This window comes from Pagrus major, chromosome 18 (assembly GCF_040436345.1).
Source record: "Pagrus major chromosome 18, Pma_NU_1.0".
Taxonomy (NCBI): domain Eukaryota; kingdom Metazoa; phylum Chordata; class Actinopteri; order Spariformes; family Sparidae; genus Pagrus; species Pagrus major.
In genome coordinates this window covers 28108323-28124854 of record NC_133232.1, presented here as the reverse complement: position 1 = coordinate 28124854, position 16532 = coordinate 28108323, and the positions used below count along the sequence as shown (strand labels likewise).

The following is a 16532-nucleotide window of genomic DNA, read 5'->3' as shown; positions in this document are numbered from 1 at the left end:
AGCCAGTACGACCCCCAGGATTCATTCTTTATATAAACTCTAACAAAGCAGAAAAATACATTAATACAAACTTTTCCAACAATATACATCGACCATTCAAACTTTATACATCCATCAGTGTCTGAAATATTTACACATGCTCACATTCAAAAGGTTTGTTCTGTGGGTAGCAAAGCTGTGTGGCAGCTATGTTTTTCTATGACGTCACACATGCTTCTTTTCTGCACGAGACGACCAAATAATGTCGTCAAAAAGATGGAAATGTAAACAAGGTTGTGACCACAGAAGAAGTAGCTTCTCTTACATAAATAGCACGACATAACAAAATAACACTTTTCTTCGACTGCCAGAATGAAACCAGGATACATTTTGCCGCTAAACTGTTGCTACAAGGCGTCAGTAGGTCTGTCAGAGAGCCTGCTGCGTGTCGCAGCCGAGGACCTCCAGGCGCAGGGCGATGCCGTTGATCCAACCCAGCGGGTGGATACGGAGGAAGCGGCCGAACAGAGGGGGATCAAAAACAGTGATGGCCTCTTCATCTGGATCGTTGTTACCTGTGAAGATCTGAGGAAGGAAAGAAGAGGGGAGAAATTCAAATTTGAACTCTGTAATAGTAATTTTATTGAGCTAGAGCTAAAGCTATCAACCTTTCCTAGTAATAAGGAAGGTGTAGCTCGGTAGCAAGGCCAACATTAAATGTTACTTTATAAGCCAGTTGTTCAGCTGCCGTCTTGCAGCAGAAGTATCCACTGATGTACCACCAGACGACAGAGCTGCTTCTTTCTCTCCTCAATTCTTCCTCATCATAAAAATGTATTTTGATTTTATGAATCGCATCTAGTGATGAGCATCAAGACTGTGTAAAAAAAACTTCTTGCTGAATCAGCTAAAAGTTCCTTGTAGCACGTTTAGGATTGGTACCAGCCGTCAGTCCACTGTGTGTCACTAAAACATGAAAGCACGTGTTATTAAGATTCTTTCGGTGAGTGGTCAGCTCCACATTACAGACTGACTCATCCACCTGCGTGACAGTGAGGGAAACTGTGAGATATCTGAGACTCCTGCATTAATGATTAAATGGAGGGAGTAAGTGAAATGAGTAAAGAACATGTTAGTCATTGCACGTTTATGGAGCCTGGATCAGATTAACACTGGTTAGTGGAAAACTGAGCTCTACAGTGAGTGTACCTTTTCTCTTTGGGAGTCTTCCTCCAACACACTGCTCCAGGAGTGTTTATCATGGCTGACGGTGACCGAGAACTCCGTCACCATCATCTGGGTCAGCATTGATCGTGCTCCTTGGGTCACGACCCCTGTGATGCGCTTCACTTTCCCCAAGTCCACCTGGAGCCACTCGTGAGGGTTGTTGTTCTGGGGCGAAAATGGACGAGGAGACATTTTTAGATGTCAGAAAGGAAAACGTTTAGATTGAATTGTATGTATTTATTTATTTTTTCTGTTACCACAGCATCATATTTACTGTCTCTAAATTAGAACTATGTGATCTTACATGCAGATGAACACGATTATGAAAAAATATTACTGGAAAATACAAAACTCACAAGTGTAAGGCATTAAATAAATTGACGGGAATCTTATGAAACGGACAGAAATAGATACCAGCTTCTGAATGAAACAGTAGTAGCCAAAGCAGAGGAAAGCAAAACAAAACAGATGTTGCGATGGCCGAAGGGAACGCCGAACCACTTCCTCTCCCACATTGAATGACGAGGAAACTTATAAACTCGGAAAATGTTCCTGGCAGTTCATCTTTTTTTCCACTGACATAATGTGGCTGAACTGCACGAAACCAGATGAGCTGCTGATGAGGGGATTTATTCTTTATTTCCCAACAAAGAAAAATGACTCAAAGTCAGAATTCAGTGTGAAATCAGCCAAACACCACTTTCCTATTTCCAAGGACATCGAGGTAATCCCATTTTACTCTGTATCCTGGAACACACGCAAGAAGGTTTTCCTATTTAAACTAACGTTGAGAACAATAAAAAAAAACAAAAAAACTCAATGCTGGCTGCAGCTACTGTTAGAGGACACATGCAGGAACATAAACAGAATTTTCTTTGTTTTCTGAGGCCGTCTGTTCGGGCCATCGGAGCTCTTTTAAGACCCCCTTTCCAGATAACAGTTGGCGCACAGCGGTTGACCTCCTGTCCTCGGATCACAAGTGCAGCTCTTTGGCGCGGGACCTTTCATAACAGCTCAACAGTGTGACAGAAGGACAAATCACACCTCTGCAGTTCAGTGCTGCAAGAGTGTGAAAACGATAAGCTGAGGAGAGGAGACGAGGGGGAGGGGAGGGGAGGAGAGGAGGAGCCACGGATCAAAATGATATAAGACAGGTTCCTGTCAGCGTGTGAGGGAGCAAACAGCTTATAATATCAATTTGTCTCACAAATCAAAAACACATATTTTAACCTGTGCTATTTATCCATCTAGATTGTTAGTTTTCTAGTTGAAAAGGTCGGTGTAGTTCATTACAAAGAAAATAGTTCCTACGGGAAACTGCTCACAACAAGCTCTGTTGATTATCTTGAGCAACAGGGTCATGATTTCTGGAAAGAGATATTACTTGAGCAATGACAACTTGAGTTGAGTTTTTCCACATGTATTTTTTTGGCACTCATGAGCAGCACAAACTGAGTGCCGTCTACTTCCATTGTATTTTTAAAAAAAAGGCAGAAATCTCTCACTAAACTCACACAAAAACAATCCAAATGTATAAACAGCACTACAGGTAAGAAGGGGAAATATGTATTTGTTGATTTTGGAGTGAACTGTCCCTTTAAATCTCCAGTAAACACCTGATCATGAGCGTGCTTTTGTTGTGGTCCAGTTTTCCTCTCCCTGCCCTGATGTAGAGGTGTACTCCGAGGTCTGTCACTACACTGTGACATCAGTGTTGGGTGTGGTTACAGGTGCAACAGAGCAAATTTTGACGCTACCTGTCCTGAATGCTGCTTTCGGATCTGTGTCTGTATATCTGTGTGTTTGTGTATTTGTGTTAACCTTTGGCCTCCAGGCGTTGGCCCTGCCTTCCTGATGGAGGCGGGCGAGGGGGGGTTCCCAGCTACCCCACATAGATGAATAAGATGAGGAGGCGGTCAAGCTTTTGTCTGGAATCAGCCTCCTCTGGAGCCCGAGAGGGAGAGAGCAGCCTGGTCGCACACACACACACACACACGCACACACACACACACACACACACACACACACACACACACACACACACACACACACACACACACACACACACACACACACACACACACACACACACACACACCAGAGTCACTCTCAGCACTTTGATACAGTCACATCTACTCTGCGATAACCTCTGCTGCTGCAGGTAAAACTCACTGTTGACGTCGCAGCCCAGCAGCTCCAGTCGCAGAGCAGGCGTCTGCCTAAAGAACACTGGCTGAATCCTGACGTAGCGAGCCACAAACGGTGGAGCGAACACGTTGTGCTTCACCTTGGAGCTGTCCATGTTGCCATAAAACACCTAAAACAGAGCCACACAAACACTTCAGCTCAGGGATCATGTTGATAGTATGCTGACATGTCCTTAATGTTTGTCCTGCTGGTTTGATTTTCTGACATCCTAAAGGCACAACCAAGAACTGCTTCCAAACTGTACAGTACAAAAAACGTCAAGGGAGGCGAGCAAGTATCTTTCAAGACTCTAGAAGTCGATATGATGGTTTTCTGAAACAGAACGGAAACAATAGCTGACTGGAGGTTAGAGGTTCATTTTCAGCCAAACGGCAAGATTCTGCAAGTGTGCAGATTTTTTCCATGTTTGGCTCATGTGCCACATGGTTTATTCCACAAGAACCATTTGGGAAGTCGACCTATGAACATACTCTCTTGTGCTTGGTTATGTAAGTGCTCCAGGTCTCCTGGTCCAGGCTGTAGGAGACGGTGAAGAATGTGATGTAGTTGTCCCTCAGCTTCACCCTGACTCCCTGCGTCTTCACACCATGCAGCAGGGTGGGCTTCAGAAGGTCAACCTAATACCAAACATGAGCATTAATTATAAAGAAAAGTCCATTCAGATCATGCATTAGGGTGCGCTGGAACCTACATACGTAATGTAACAGTGTGTATATCTTACCTGTATCCATGAATTATTGTTTCTGCCTATCCAGGCATTGATATAACCAGACTGATCGAGCCTCGCCAGCCGCGGCTGCCAGTTACCTGCACACACATGTAGACACGGTCATAACTCAACTCATTGTGGGTCATTTTCAGGCTTTACGGATTTGATAAAGCTGCCTGATGGCCACGAGACTGGAATATTTTCATCTTTTAGTGCACTGGGCATTTGTGGTAAACACTTTGTCTTTCTGCGACACATATCAAGGGTCTTATTGATGTTTCACTGCCTTACCGATGTAATCTGATGCTGTGATCTGGGAATCCTCAATCCTTCCTGATTTCATCCCCAGTGGCGACACACAATCTGCATGTCAGAACGAGAAAACTCCAGCTCAATAACGCATTTTAAATTTCCAGGTGTACATAATTATCACGTCCAAAATTCCTCAAATCCATTTCTGTGCACTTAATACACCTGGACAGTACAGGACTATATAATGTCTGTTTTGACATTTCTGTAAATGATGATATGAGTGACTCTACAGGTTTACCTCACATATTCAGCCTTGCAATATGGGAAGCCCTCACTGATAAAAAAGCCCCAGAAATTACACAACAACAAAATACATGGAAAATGTGGGGAAAGCCTCTGAAATAGTCGACATACAGTTTGATGACGAAACTTCAAAATGCAGTGACGTTCACTACAACTGTAAGTGATCGGCTTCCTGTTGTTGCAAAATCGTGTTCACTTCTTGAATAAGTTCAAAAGATGCATGTTGAACGTTTATATGCTCATGTTTAGTGTTTAAAATCAGCATCTTAGCACGTTTTTATTGTTGTGTTTGGCATGTTCTGCTAGACTTCATAGTCCAGCAAACTATTCTTACAGCTGATCTTTTTTACATCAGTCTGACTTGGCCAGTTTGTTAAAGGTCCAATATGTAGGAATTGGTCACCTGTCAAATTCATACTCAAAACAAATAGGGGGCAGCCTATCGCCAGGGTAACTGCTGCTAAATTAGCACAGTTAGCCGTGCAGCTAGAGGTTCAGACTTGGAGCTCGGGGACCAGGGGAATGTTAGTGTTTTCCTGGCTGGCACAGGAGGTTTGGACCAGGACACGCCGGGGCTAGCATGTTAGCATGCTAACTTCATTAGATATCTGTGCAACACAATACATAGATGTCATAAAGTCAAAACCGCTATTTATTTACATTCTGATGGTATTCTTCTTACATATTACCCCTTTAAGTATGGCAACATGCTTTAACACATTAGCTTAATATGCTAAAGTTTAGCACGATAGCATGCTATGTTAGTATGCTAAGCTCAGCGTACAGAGGCTTACAGTTATTCTGTTTTAGAGCTGTCCTCTTGTGATGGATAAATGGAAATTTTGACATTACCAGAGCCACTGGCATGGCTCAAAATTCATCTTAATGTAAATCTACCATTTCTGTTCTGATTCTCTATTAATTATATATCTTATTATATTATAAATATATATTTCTTACAGATATGTGGCACAGTGGCACCTACTTGGATTATAGACGAGCAGTTTAGCCCTCATGCCAGCCAGCTGGTAGTCTCCTACAGTGCACTCCACCAGCCATGTGCCAACTGTGGGGGGTCTCATCTCCACTGTGCCAAACACTCCTGGATGACAGACAGCAATGAAATACATGAAATAATAGTCAAGAACACGGTTTTGATAGTTAAAGTCAGCTAATTACAAGAATACGTGTGCGTGTGTTTACCAGGGAAGAGGTTGTAGACCCCCATACGATGTTGCTCTTTAGTGTGAACAGTGAAAGGCAAACCATGGAAGTGTACGGCGTGGTACTCTCCGTCACTTCCTACATTCAGCAGGTGCCACCTGACTCGCTCGTGCTGGGCGACCATCAGACCAGGAAGCGTCTCCGCCACATAACCATTTATTGCTAAGAAAAAAACATAGGTATTATTTAGAAGAAGATTCCAGCATGTTGATTAAAAATGAAACCAATAATTATTGTCTCCACCTGCAAACTTATTGCTGATGTGGTACCAGGGGTCCTCAGTGTTGGCCTGACAGGGTGGAGCACAGTGCCGCGCCAGGTTCTCCTCCATGTACCAGCTTTTAGTTTCATCAAAGGTGTGGAAGAGGAGGGAGAACTCCTGGACGTATGGCTGCGTGTACTGACGAGTTAGCAGCGTGCCGGGCTTACAGATCACCAGTGGGCCAATCAGACCTGAATGAAGGTCCCTCTCCTGGAACAGAGTAAAGAAATATTCATTTTCTCCTTCTTTGGATAGAACGTTAATGTTAGCACACACACAAACACATAAACTTGGCAGACAGAAGAAGCTGCATATCAATACAGACCTTGTCAACAGTGGAGAAGTAAGCCCAAGTCTTGCAGTCAAATTCACTGTCGGCTGGTCCTTGTTTCTTGGTTATTTTCCAGTTATACGTCCGTGTCTCCCCAGGAGCCAAAGGCTCTCCTGGGATCCCGGGTGGTGCAGAGGGTCTTTGGGTTTGGGCCATGCCGGCCCCCTGGGTGCGGTCATACACTCCCTGAAGATGAAAAGAGTAAGGCCTGGATGCCTTGTTCTTAAAGATCACCTTGAATAAGACAGAGAGGGGACGAATGGGTCACCAAGCACCAATAAAATATCAGAGACTTTTATTTTGCTTAGTTACAGGATGACTCACAGTGAGGAGATTATTAATCTCTGTTCTGATGAAAGGTCCCATGATTCCCAGGTGTTCCTGGAGCTCTCCTCTGTCTACAGGTTCTTTGAAGTGTTCATCCTTGTAGGCTCGAAACACCACCTTCTTGTACTCCGGCAGGAACTTCCTCATCCCGCGACGCACCTCCCTGAAGAGACGAGTTGAGTTAACACTGCTGCCTTAGACGTTGATTAAAGTGGCTATTAAAATGCATTTTTCGGTTGTACTTGTGAAACATTTCTTTGACCAATAACTCAATCAGAAAGTCTTTGTCCAGTGGTACATCGTGTTGATTTTGAGCAAATCCTAGTTGACAAAATTCAGTGAAAGTCTTTTTCCCAAGCTATCGAACAATTAGTTTACTTTTAAGACCTGCACAGAAACCTTGATGAAGTGTTATTATAATTATTCCTGCCTGGGTTCGATGAGCAGATGTGGTTTTCTGATGCCGTAGTCCCAGCTGATCTCCTCTGCAGCGATGTAGTAGTGCGGATACCTGACCTCTCCCGAGCGCAGGTCCATGTAGTCCATGCTGAATACACCGGATGTGCTGTTCACCTATGAAAAAATGGGGTGTTTACTGTGGGTTCAAACACATGCAATTAAATGCACTTAATAAATGTACGTAAGACAAACACACACAGAAAATAGTACCTCTTCGCTGTAGTCATCATAATCAAGGGACAGACCGATCCCTGCGCTCTGGTTGTTATCAGCAGTGGAGTTGACTTTCTGGTCCAGCAGATCCACTTTAAGTCGCTCGGGTTCGGACTGAAAGTAGTTTTGACCCATCTCCTCTGATTTAGTTTGTCCGGAAGTTGAAACCGTCTTCGTCGGTGGATTGCTGTTCAGTAAGATCTCGTTGCTCTCTTCAAGCTCTCTTTTCGTCTCATTATTTACACCTGATATTTCACTCCTCTCCTCAGATCTGATCTCTTCAAAAGTGTTGGTCTTATTTTCAACATCCTGATCTCCAATCTCTATTCCTTCATTATTTACACTTGGTATTTCACTAATTTCCTCAGATTTGACCTCTGCGACAGTGTCTGTCACATTTTCTACATCCCGTTCTCCGATCTCTATCTCCGTTCCTCCATCTTCTGAGGCTCCAGAACTGATATCTACGTCTGTCCCGTTGCCCTCTGCCTGTCTTCTCTGTCTCACAACTCCCTCTCCTCCAGCTTCAGTCCCATTCTCAGAAACCATCCAATCTCCATCTTTCTGTATCTCCTCCAAGATGTCCTCTGGGATTCCTCCATCCAACTGGGCATCTCCTCCTTCCTTGCATCCTGACTGTCCTTCAGCCCCGGTCCCCTCAGTGTTATCATCAGTGAGGTTTTGACCAGTATTGTTGCCAGCGAGAGGTTTCTTGCACTCTCGAACCGACACTGTATGATTTTGAGGTCTTCTTCCCCTCGGCTCAAACTGATCAATATATTGAGAAAGGTCCTCATCCATCTCGTCACGATCGACTAGCGGGAGCTCGTCACCGTTGCAAGGACGTACGGTGTAAATGATGCTCATCCCCCGGCTCTTCAGGCTGCCATCGAAGGCACTGATCTCCCACTCACCTGAGAGGAGAAGTAGCCAAGGATTAATACGACTCAAAAGATGACAGAATTTAAATCTAACCATGCAAACCTATCTATAGTAGATAAGAAAAAAGATCCAATCTTGCCTTTGATTATACCCGGTATTTTATTGCATTCTCGTTATCCTCACTGAGATGTAATATTAGATGTAGTATTTCGAGGCGGATGCAAATCAGCTCCAGACTCCATTAAGAAATCGTGGAGTTTTGTGGGGTTTAGAGTTTGGGGAAACTTTGTAAAGTTTGTGAAACGATGTCCGCGACAAATACTTAATTATTTGTCCCCTCTTGCAAATTCGGCACAAGTTATTTCTTTCTTTGTATAATGTTATCGTTCGTATATGATTCGTACAGATGCCAGCATGTTGTACGGATGGCGTTTACACCTTCCTAAGATCTGAACACAATGCGAGCCAGACTACTTCCAGATGTGGTCAGACAGATCCAATCAAATTCTGTTCACGACGCATTTTAATACCAGGTGTAAATGAGGTGATAGTCTAAGAGAAAAGTTAAAGAAAAATACAAATTCAGACTCACCTATCACCTCAGATTCCATGGAGATGGTCATGGCGGTCATGGGGAAGAGGGTGAGGACGGACTGGTAGAGGCCTTCATGCTGAAAGAGGTTTCCCGTGAAGTAAACGGAGAGGAAGTCGCTCTGGGTGCCCACGTTCGCCACGTGCCAGAAGGTGACCTCGGTTTTACAAATCACAAACTGTCGTCCGCTGAACATGCGGCCGTTCACACCTGGAGGTAAAGGGACATTTACTGCTTTTAAAACTGATGATTTGATGGTAGCAATCAAATGATGATATGAAAACAACGTGACAAAGCGTAAGGGTGCACTTCTAGTGATGAACGTACAGAAGGATGATCACTCAAATATGAGGCTCCGCTTTGCTTTACAGAGCTTTAAAGTGAATTTCAGCTCATAATTTAGCAGCTGAGGAGCCACTTAATTCTCTCAAGAGTAGGTAGAGACCAAAAACAGAGCTAAAAGAGGGCGATTATATAAAAATGACTGATTTCTAGGTGGTTTAGAAGAAATAAATATGTAAAAGAAACTCTGAGGTGAACTTACTGTAAATGACATTGGAGTTGTAGAATTCAGGGTCTGTGGTGTTCGGGGAGTCTTCGCTGGATTTCTCTATGTTGTCGTCGATGTACCAACTTCTGTTCTCATCAAACACGGCAAATATCAAAGGCCACTCTTTATCTGGGCCGACCTGTAAAAGAGACAGTGATATTAAAGCAGGCGAGAGACAACAGCGCAGCCTGGATCTTGAAAGGATCTTTAAAAAACGATTCCTCTCATGCCCGTAAAACTCGAGGGTATTCGTTACTACATAAACGTTCTTCTCACCAGGCGTCCTCTGGTGTCGATGGCCTCATTCTTGCAGATGAGAAGGGCGCCGACCAGCCCGGACGCCAAGTCTTTCTCCGGGGAGACGGTGCTCTGGTACAGCTGGGTCAGACACTGGGGGTCTCCGTCCAAGGGCCCATCATCTGGTGTTAGTTTCCAAACGTAGGTGAACGTCCTGTTGGGGGGCACTCCCATGGAGCGCAAGTCCCTCTCTGCAGCTGTTTGATTAGATGAGATTAGGTGGAACTTTTTTCAATTAAATCAATTTTTCAGATTATCAATATACAGTTTATTAATATCTCTTGTCTAATAAAAGTCTGGAGCATTTTCTTCTTGTCCTGTGGTCGTGTCTCTCTTGAACTACTGACTACACTGCTACACTGCCTCCCGGGTCTACGAGAAGTATTTGTAGGGCAAAAATCCTCCACAGCTCTGTGTTGCAGTGGTTCTCTAGACACTCTTTAGCGATCTAAATCCCCGACCAATTTGCAGATTCCCCCGAAAATCCCTCCCTTACTGGGCCTATTAATGTTAAAGGCAAATTAGAAAGACGTTAGTTTCATCCGATGGTTTTTTGTCCATGCCTCAGCTCACCATTTGTGGATCTGTGCAGCGGGAAGATCCTGGTAAGGCCACTGGGGTAGATATTGAAAGGACGACTGGCCAGGTTTCTCAAAGTGATCTGGAGACACAATTCAAACCAAATGGGGGATCAGTAAGAAGCCGTGTAAAGAGCCAAATGAGTTGTTGTTTGAGCTTGAATTTGATCGTACACAAATATATGACAATCTGCATATTCTCTGTCCTCAAACATTTGACTCACGTGGATTTCATCATTGATTTTTCCTTTCAGAAGCGGACCCAGCAGTTCTTCTTCAGGGTTCTCCTTCTGAGAAAAAGGGTTCTTCTTCTTCTGAGTGAAGGATCCGTCTGTGTATTCCACGTACTGCACCTTTTTATACCTGTAGCCCAGGTGATGGGGAGCTGAAGGCAAATACGCGGACTGCAACTCACTGACGTGTCAAAGAGAAAAGACGCAATCAATTCAAACAATTCAGCGACAAACTTTCCGTTATTCCTCTTCCTGCTCTTTCTTCGTCTCTCCTACCTGTCAGTGGGTTTGAGTTTATGAGTGTAGTCCCAGGTGACCTCTTCAACGGTGATGAAATGCTCCCAGGTGTTATCCCGCCGTCCTCTACTGGCTCTGGCTTGAAATTGTGGTCTCTTAGGCTGGAAGCTTATGGTGTTGAACAAAGAATCGCCGTCTTCGTCAACGTAGTCATCAACGTCATCCGTGTCCTCCGTGTGTTTGACGTTACGCACGTCGGGTCCCGGCAGAAGGACGGGATCAGGGCATTTCTCCACCACGAACAAGGCGTTCATACCATCTGGTTGGTGCACAATTAGAGTTTAATCATTTAAACAGTGAAATGAATTAGGGGAAACAGATTGTAAGAGGTCTAGGGACTTTCTTACCGTGGCGGTGAGAGTATATCTGACAGCTGATAAGGAAGCGGCCTACACTTACAGGCCTCATTTCTGCAGTGATGAATGTCATAGGCGTCACCTCCATAGTGACTTTACGATGTGTCAGCACCTGAAAAATACAAAGCCAGTTTATTAGATTTTTAATAAAGACAGAAATTGGGTTGTAAAAAGAATATTCTGCATAAAGTGTATTTTTGGACAGAGTCAGGCTAGCTGTTTCCCTTTACTTCTAGTCTTAATGCTAGGCTAGGCTAATCGTCTCCTGGCTCCAGCTCTTTATTTCATGTAAGACTGGTATCGATGTTGTCATCAAGCCTTTGCAAAGAAAAAAGACTTTCAAAAATGTTAAAATATTCCTTCAAACGAGCGACAGGCCTTTCGACAAGCTTTTCAAAGCAAAGTACAAGTAAAGTACGTAACAAATACAGTTTAATGCTCTTAGACTTTATGTATACGCCTGGAACTCAACTGAATTTAATGTCAGTAAAACCTCTAGAAGTAACATTTGTTCATCTTCCATTCATGAGTTTAATCTGTTTTTAATCTTTAAATGTGTTTACTATGACTATCTGTTATGTAAACAACTTAAAATACCTCCAGAGAGTGAGCCTGGAACTGAATGGAGTGGATTTCTGGAGCTGTGCCCATCCCAATCATGTGCCAAAACACACGATTACGACTCTGACACATTTTCAAACCTACACACACACACACACACACACACACACACACACACACACACACGAACAGAGAGAGAGAGAGAGAGAGAGAGGGGGAGAAAATGAGGACAAATTCCTGTGAGGACCACATACAGAGCAGCACCTGATACACAGAGCACAGTGTCAGCAACACTTAACATTACAACACGACTTTGTGGAACAAATTCTCTGTCCACAGCCGGTCTGGTTCAGTACCGGGTAACGTAGAGTTGACATATCCATTGATGGTGTGGTATTCCTTCCTCTTGTTGCTCCTCCTGAACTTCTCTCTGCTCCTTCTCTCTCCAACCTCTCCATACCAGCTCTTGGTCTCATCAAACACCGCAAACAGCAGGACGAACGCTGGATTTTTCCTCTGGCCGTCGTCTGTGAAGGCACCTGGGAGAAAAAACATCATGAGGCAAGATGTGAGAATATGCTGATTATAGACCATATTCACATGGCGGCCATTTCCCTCAGACTTCCTGCAAATAGTCATTTGACTGATTCCTGATTGATCAGCAAGTGAAAGGGCAATGGATAGTGAAAGTTTTGGAGGGACACTGGGCCATATTTCAAGTTAAAACAACATATAACAAAGCAAAGCTTCTCTTTGCCCTCCCACACACTGACTTGATTTGCAGATGAGCAGGGCACCGATGAGTCCCGAGTTCACATCTCGGACTGTGTCCACCTGGGATGAGTAGGAGTAGGTGAGGCACTCGGGGTCACTGATGGTCGGACCGTCTTTAAGGCTGATGTCCCACACGTACTCATAATATCCCCCAGGAAAGACGGCATCATCATCCTTCTCCTGGCCCGCTGTGGAGTCATCATACCCGGCTCCTGGAAAGAAGAGACACAGCATGAGTCCTCTGTTTTGATTCAGCAGTGGAGGTGAGTCGAAGCAGGAAAACTGGTGTCACAAGAATCTACCTTAGGAAGAAGTGTGATCATTATAACTCCTAGTTTCCTTACTCAAATGTCCAAGGACAGAGTGTGTTGTACACTGTACAGACTGTAAAGCCCCCTGAGGCGTTGTGATCTGTGAGTTCGTTCTTCCCACGTTCTTTCACATCAAATTCAAGGACTTTTCAAGGACTCTAGAGTCCCAATTCACTCAAATTCAAGGACCGAACATGGTATCATCTGAGCCACGGATCAAGGATTATTATGTGTGAGGAAGGAAGCACTGGATCTTCATAATGTGCAGTAATGTCTTATATCAGACGTGCACCCCCACAGGCTGCAACCTTTTCCTCACCCTTTATCCTACACATTTATGTGATTAGATCTGCTTCATGACGGCTCATTCCTGGACGTGACAGGTGCAGCTTTTCAGATTATGGTGAACCCCTTTAAAGGAATTTACCCTGCAGCAGGAAGACACAAGCCTTTTACAGGAACTGAGTGCTTTGGATCTAAAGCAGTATTAGGACATCTGCCAAAGCCTTCTGTGAAGGGTATTAACCTCCAAAAGCTTCTCAGATCAGGGATGTTCGATTATTTGCTTTCTTTTGCATTGTAATTCAAACGCAAGTGAAATGAGATATTTGAACCTCGTTAGATCCACGGAGGTGCTTTATTCTGAGAACTCACGCTGACCGTTTGGCTGTAACGCACTGCACAGAATCTGCACACACGAGATAGTGATAACCGTCACTCGCTGTCATTTCTAAGGAACAAGGAGGCGACTTTTTTTTCCTCTGATGATTCTGGTGCAATTATTGTGATTATTAGAACAGTACTCTGGTAAATTTCACATTTACATCCTTGCATCATCCCTCTCCATGAATTGCTTCTCTTTTATGGCGAAATGATGTCAGATTCAGCGAGAAAAGCATGTGAGTAAGAAGATCAGATTTAGAGTTCTCCTTAATTTTAATGGTTTTTTGCCATCGACTCATCTACGCTTTTCTAAAATGGACTTCAACGTGATCATGAGTCGAAAAATTGCTTGAGTCAAGACATGAGCAAGAAGAACAAGACGCTGCTGACTCATGATCAGTGTGTGACGGAGTGGATGAGAGAAAGTGAAACAGTTTCACTACCTTCAGACTGTTTCCAGTAGGTGATGCCCACAGGACTGATACTGTAGGGCTGAGAGGCCAGGTTTTTGAAGTGGACCACCACCCTGTCACCGGCCTGGGCGACGATCACCGGGCCTTGAATACCTGCAATAATATCACTAATTTCAAACAGATCTGAAGATACATGCTTTGAAACAGAACTGACAGCTGTTACATTTTATTATTTTTGTAGCAAACACATATTTTTCCACAACATTTTACTTCACAGGTTCCTGCTCATTCTTACTTCTGATTTTTATTTGACATAATGACACAAATCCTTTATATTTGGTTGAATGAGACAAAATCAGAGGTGGAGACCTACCTGTCCACGCTGGCCTCGGCTTGGGGACAGAGTACGTGGAGTCTGTATACTCCCTGTAAATGGCCTTGATGTATTTTTGAGGAATATCTTTAAGTTTTCTGCAAAAAACAAAACAAACCAAAAGTCACACTTGAGTAAAAGTAAAGATATCACGTAAAAATATCACTTTGGTAAAAGTGAAAGTCACCCATACGAATAGTACTCGAGTTAAAGTCATAAAGTATGTGATATTACATGTACTTAAGTATCAAAAGTAAAAGTAAAAGTAAATCAGATATTCGATCTTTGATCATGAATCAATGATTTTTTTTAAAATATCCAACTGCTAATGAAATAATTATAATAAATAATTAATTTAAAAATGCACTGCTTTGGTTTTGTTGCAGCGTGTTAAGTTATTAAATAAATGCAGTTGAGTAAAAAGTACATGATTTGCCTACAACATATAAAGGAGTGGATGTATAACGTAGCAGAAAAATGGAAGTACAAGTACTTAATTTGTACTTAAGTACAGTACTTGAGTAAATGTACTTAGTTACATTCCTTCACTGAATTCAACTTACAAGAAACAGGCAGAAACAACCATCCTAATGAATCTTTTTAGAAACAATGAACTCTGATTTTGCACGTTCAGCTTTTATATAAACTCCCTAAAGTTACCAAATACATTTAAAATATAATCATATAATTTGTCATTACTTCAAATTTGTACATTTGTCATTATTGGAGCCAGTATGGAAGTAAAACAAGCCTCACTGTACTTTTCTATTGCCAGTTGTTTTTTTTTCCAAAACCAGACTTTAAACTTCCAGGGAGGTCACATCAGAGTGGGTGGCTTCAGATTAAACAAAGATATATTCACCTTTGGTCGGACGCTGCCGGCTCACCATCGTCCAGGTGGAGATAGTCCCAGCCGATCTCCACAGCTGCGATATAATACTCTCTGACAGCAGTAGCGTTGGCGGGTCGTTGCTGCGCCTCTGCGCCGCAGACGCAGAGCAGCAGCAGCGGCAGAAGGGTCGCTGTCATCTCACCTGTCAGCTCCACCGTGTCCCGGTCAAACTGCGCCCCGGCTCTGCTGCTCCCGCTGCGGGCTGAGGTATTTAAAGGGAGGAGGGGGTGGAGGAAGTCCACAGGGAGGCTGAGGTTGGGACGCAGGGCGGGTGTGTGTGTGTGTGTGTGTGTGTGTGTGTGTGTGTGTGTGTGACTGCTCTGCTGTGATAAACTCACATGAGGCTTTATTGTCCCGAGGAGACTTTTGTCTTAGACTGGACACATAAAACAAACAAATACCTGCAGTGACGTCACTCACTACCATTGTAAAGGCTTGTTTGTTTTTGTTATCTAATGGCCTCATAAACGTTACTTAGTGTTTACGACAGCTTCATAGTTAAAATCCATTAATAACACAGTATGGGTTGCCAGGTTGTGGAAAAAATCCTGTCCTGGTCCAACCATTAATACAGTTTTTATACCCGTTATAAAAAGGGGACTATTTCAACTCGGCCCCCCTTGTGGGCACCGATAGAATGTAATTAAGTACATTTACTCAAGTACTGTAATTAGTTGTACTTTACTTGAGTATTCCATTTTTGCTATTTTATTATTTCACTATTTCACTACAATTTGGAGGCAAATAGAGATGTAAAGATATATAAACCTTATACACTGTAACTATATAGTTACAGTGTATTACAGGGCACTTATATTTACATCTCTATTTCCATCAGTACTTCTACTTCAGGATGTGTGTATATATATATATATAAATACAAAGTTGTCATATACTTTAGTGTTATACTTGTTGACAGTTATTCTATATTTTAGTACTTTTCATATGTCAGTACTTTATTTTTAGTACTTTATATAATTCCTTCTTACTTACAAGTCGTATTATCTTTATTTCTTTAAATCTTGTTTATATCATAAGTGTGATATTTTCTATTCTCGAAGGAGCAACTGTAATGTACACAGTTTCCCCAACAGGGATCAATAAAGTATCTCTGATTCTGATATTGCACTTTTTACTCCACTACATTTGTTTGGTCATTTTAATAACTAGTAACTTTGCAGATTGCATGCTGCATCACAGCCACAGTAGCACATTTTGTCAATTATTTCATCTGTAATCGGACAAAAAACAACAATAATTTAATAA

General features: G+C 42.9%; 1 protein-coding gene across 1 annotated transcript; it reads right to left on the bottom strand.

Annotated features, from left to right (window-relative positions):
- Positions 1-15: 15 nt before the first annotated feature.
- f8 (coagulation factor VIII, procoagulant component) lies at positions 16-15468 on the bottom strand. The gene is made up of 27 exons (XM_073487046.1): positions 15237-15468; positions 14375-14472; positions 14032-14154; positions 12614-12826; positions 12197-12379; positions 11877-11980; positions 11271-11391; positions 10903-11182; positions 10618-10807; positions 10389-10476; positions 9795-10012; positions 9513-9657; positions 8969-9178; positions 7492-8408; positions 7253-7395; positions 6820-6985; positions 6490-6729; positions 6146-6374; positions 5882-6064; positions 5664-5780; positions 4415-4486; positions 4136-4221; positions 3885-4031; positions 3379-3523; positions 3028-3176; positions 1189-1371; positions 16-564 (listed from the first exon to the last, which is right to left on the bottom strand). The coding sequence occupies exons 1-27, from the start codon at positions 15401-15403 to the stop codon at positions 409-411; spliced, it is 5073 nt and encodes a 1690-aa protein (XP_073343147.1). The 5' UTR covers positions 15404-15468; the 3' UTR covers positions 16-408.
- Between the last annotated feature and the right edge of the window lie 1064 nt (positions 15469-16532).

What these genes read in the sequence shown, in the direction of transcription:
- f8 (XM_073487046.1), bottom strand. Translation starts at nt 15,403, where the DNA reads ATGACAGCGACCCTTCTGCCGCTGCTGCTGCTCTGCGTCTGCGGCGCA. An exon ending in CCGGCAGCGTCCGACCAAAG is followed by an intron (nt 14,473 to 15,236) that starts GTGAATATATCT and finishes TGTTTTTTGCAG; the next exon opens with AAAACTTAAAGATATTCCTC. An exon ending in ACTGCTCGTCTATAATCCAA is followed by an intron (nt 4,487 to 5,663) that starts GTAGGTGCCACT and finishes TCTGACATGCAG; the next exon opens with ATTGTGTGTCGCCACTGGGG.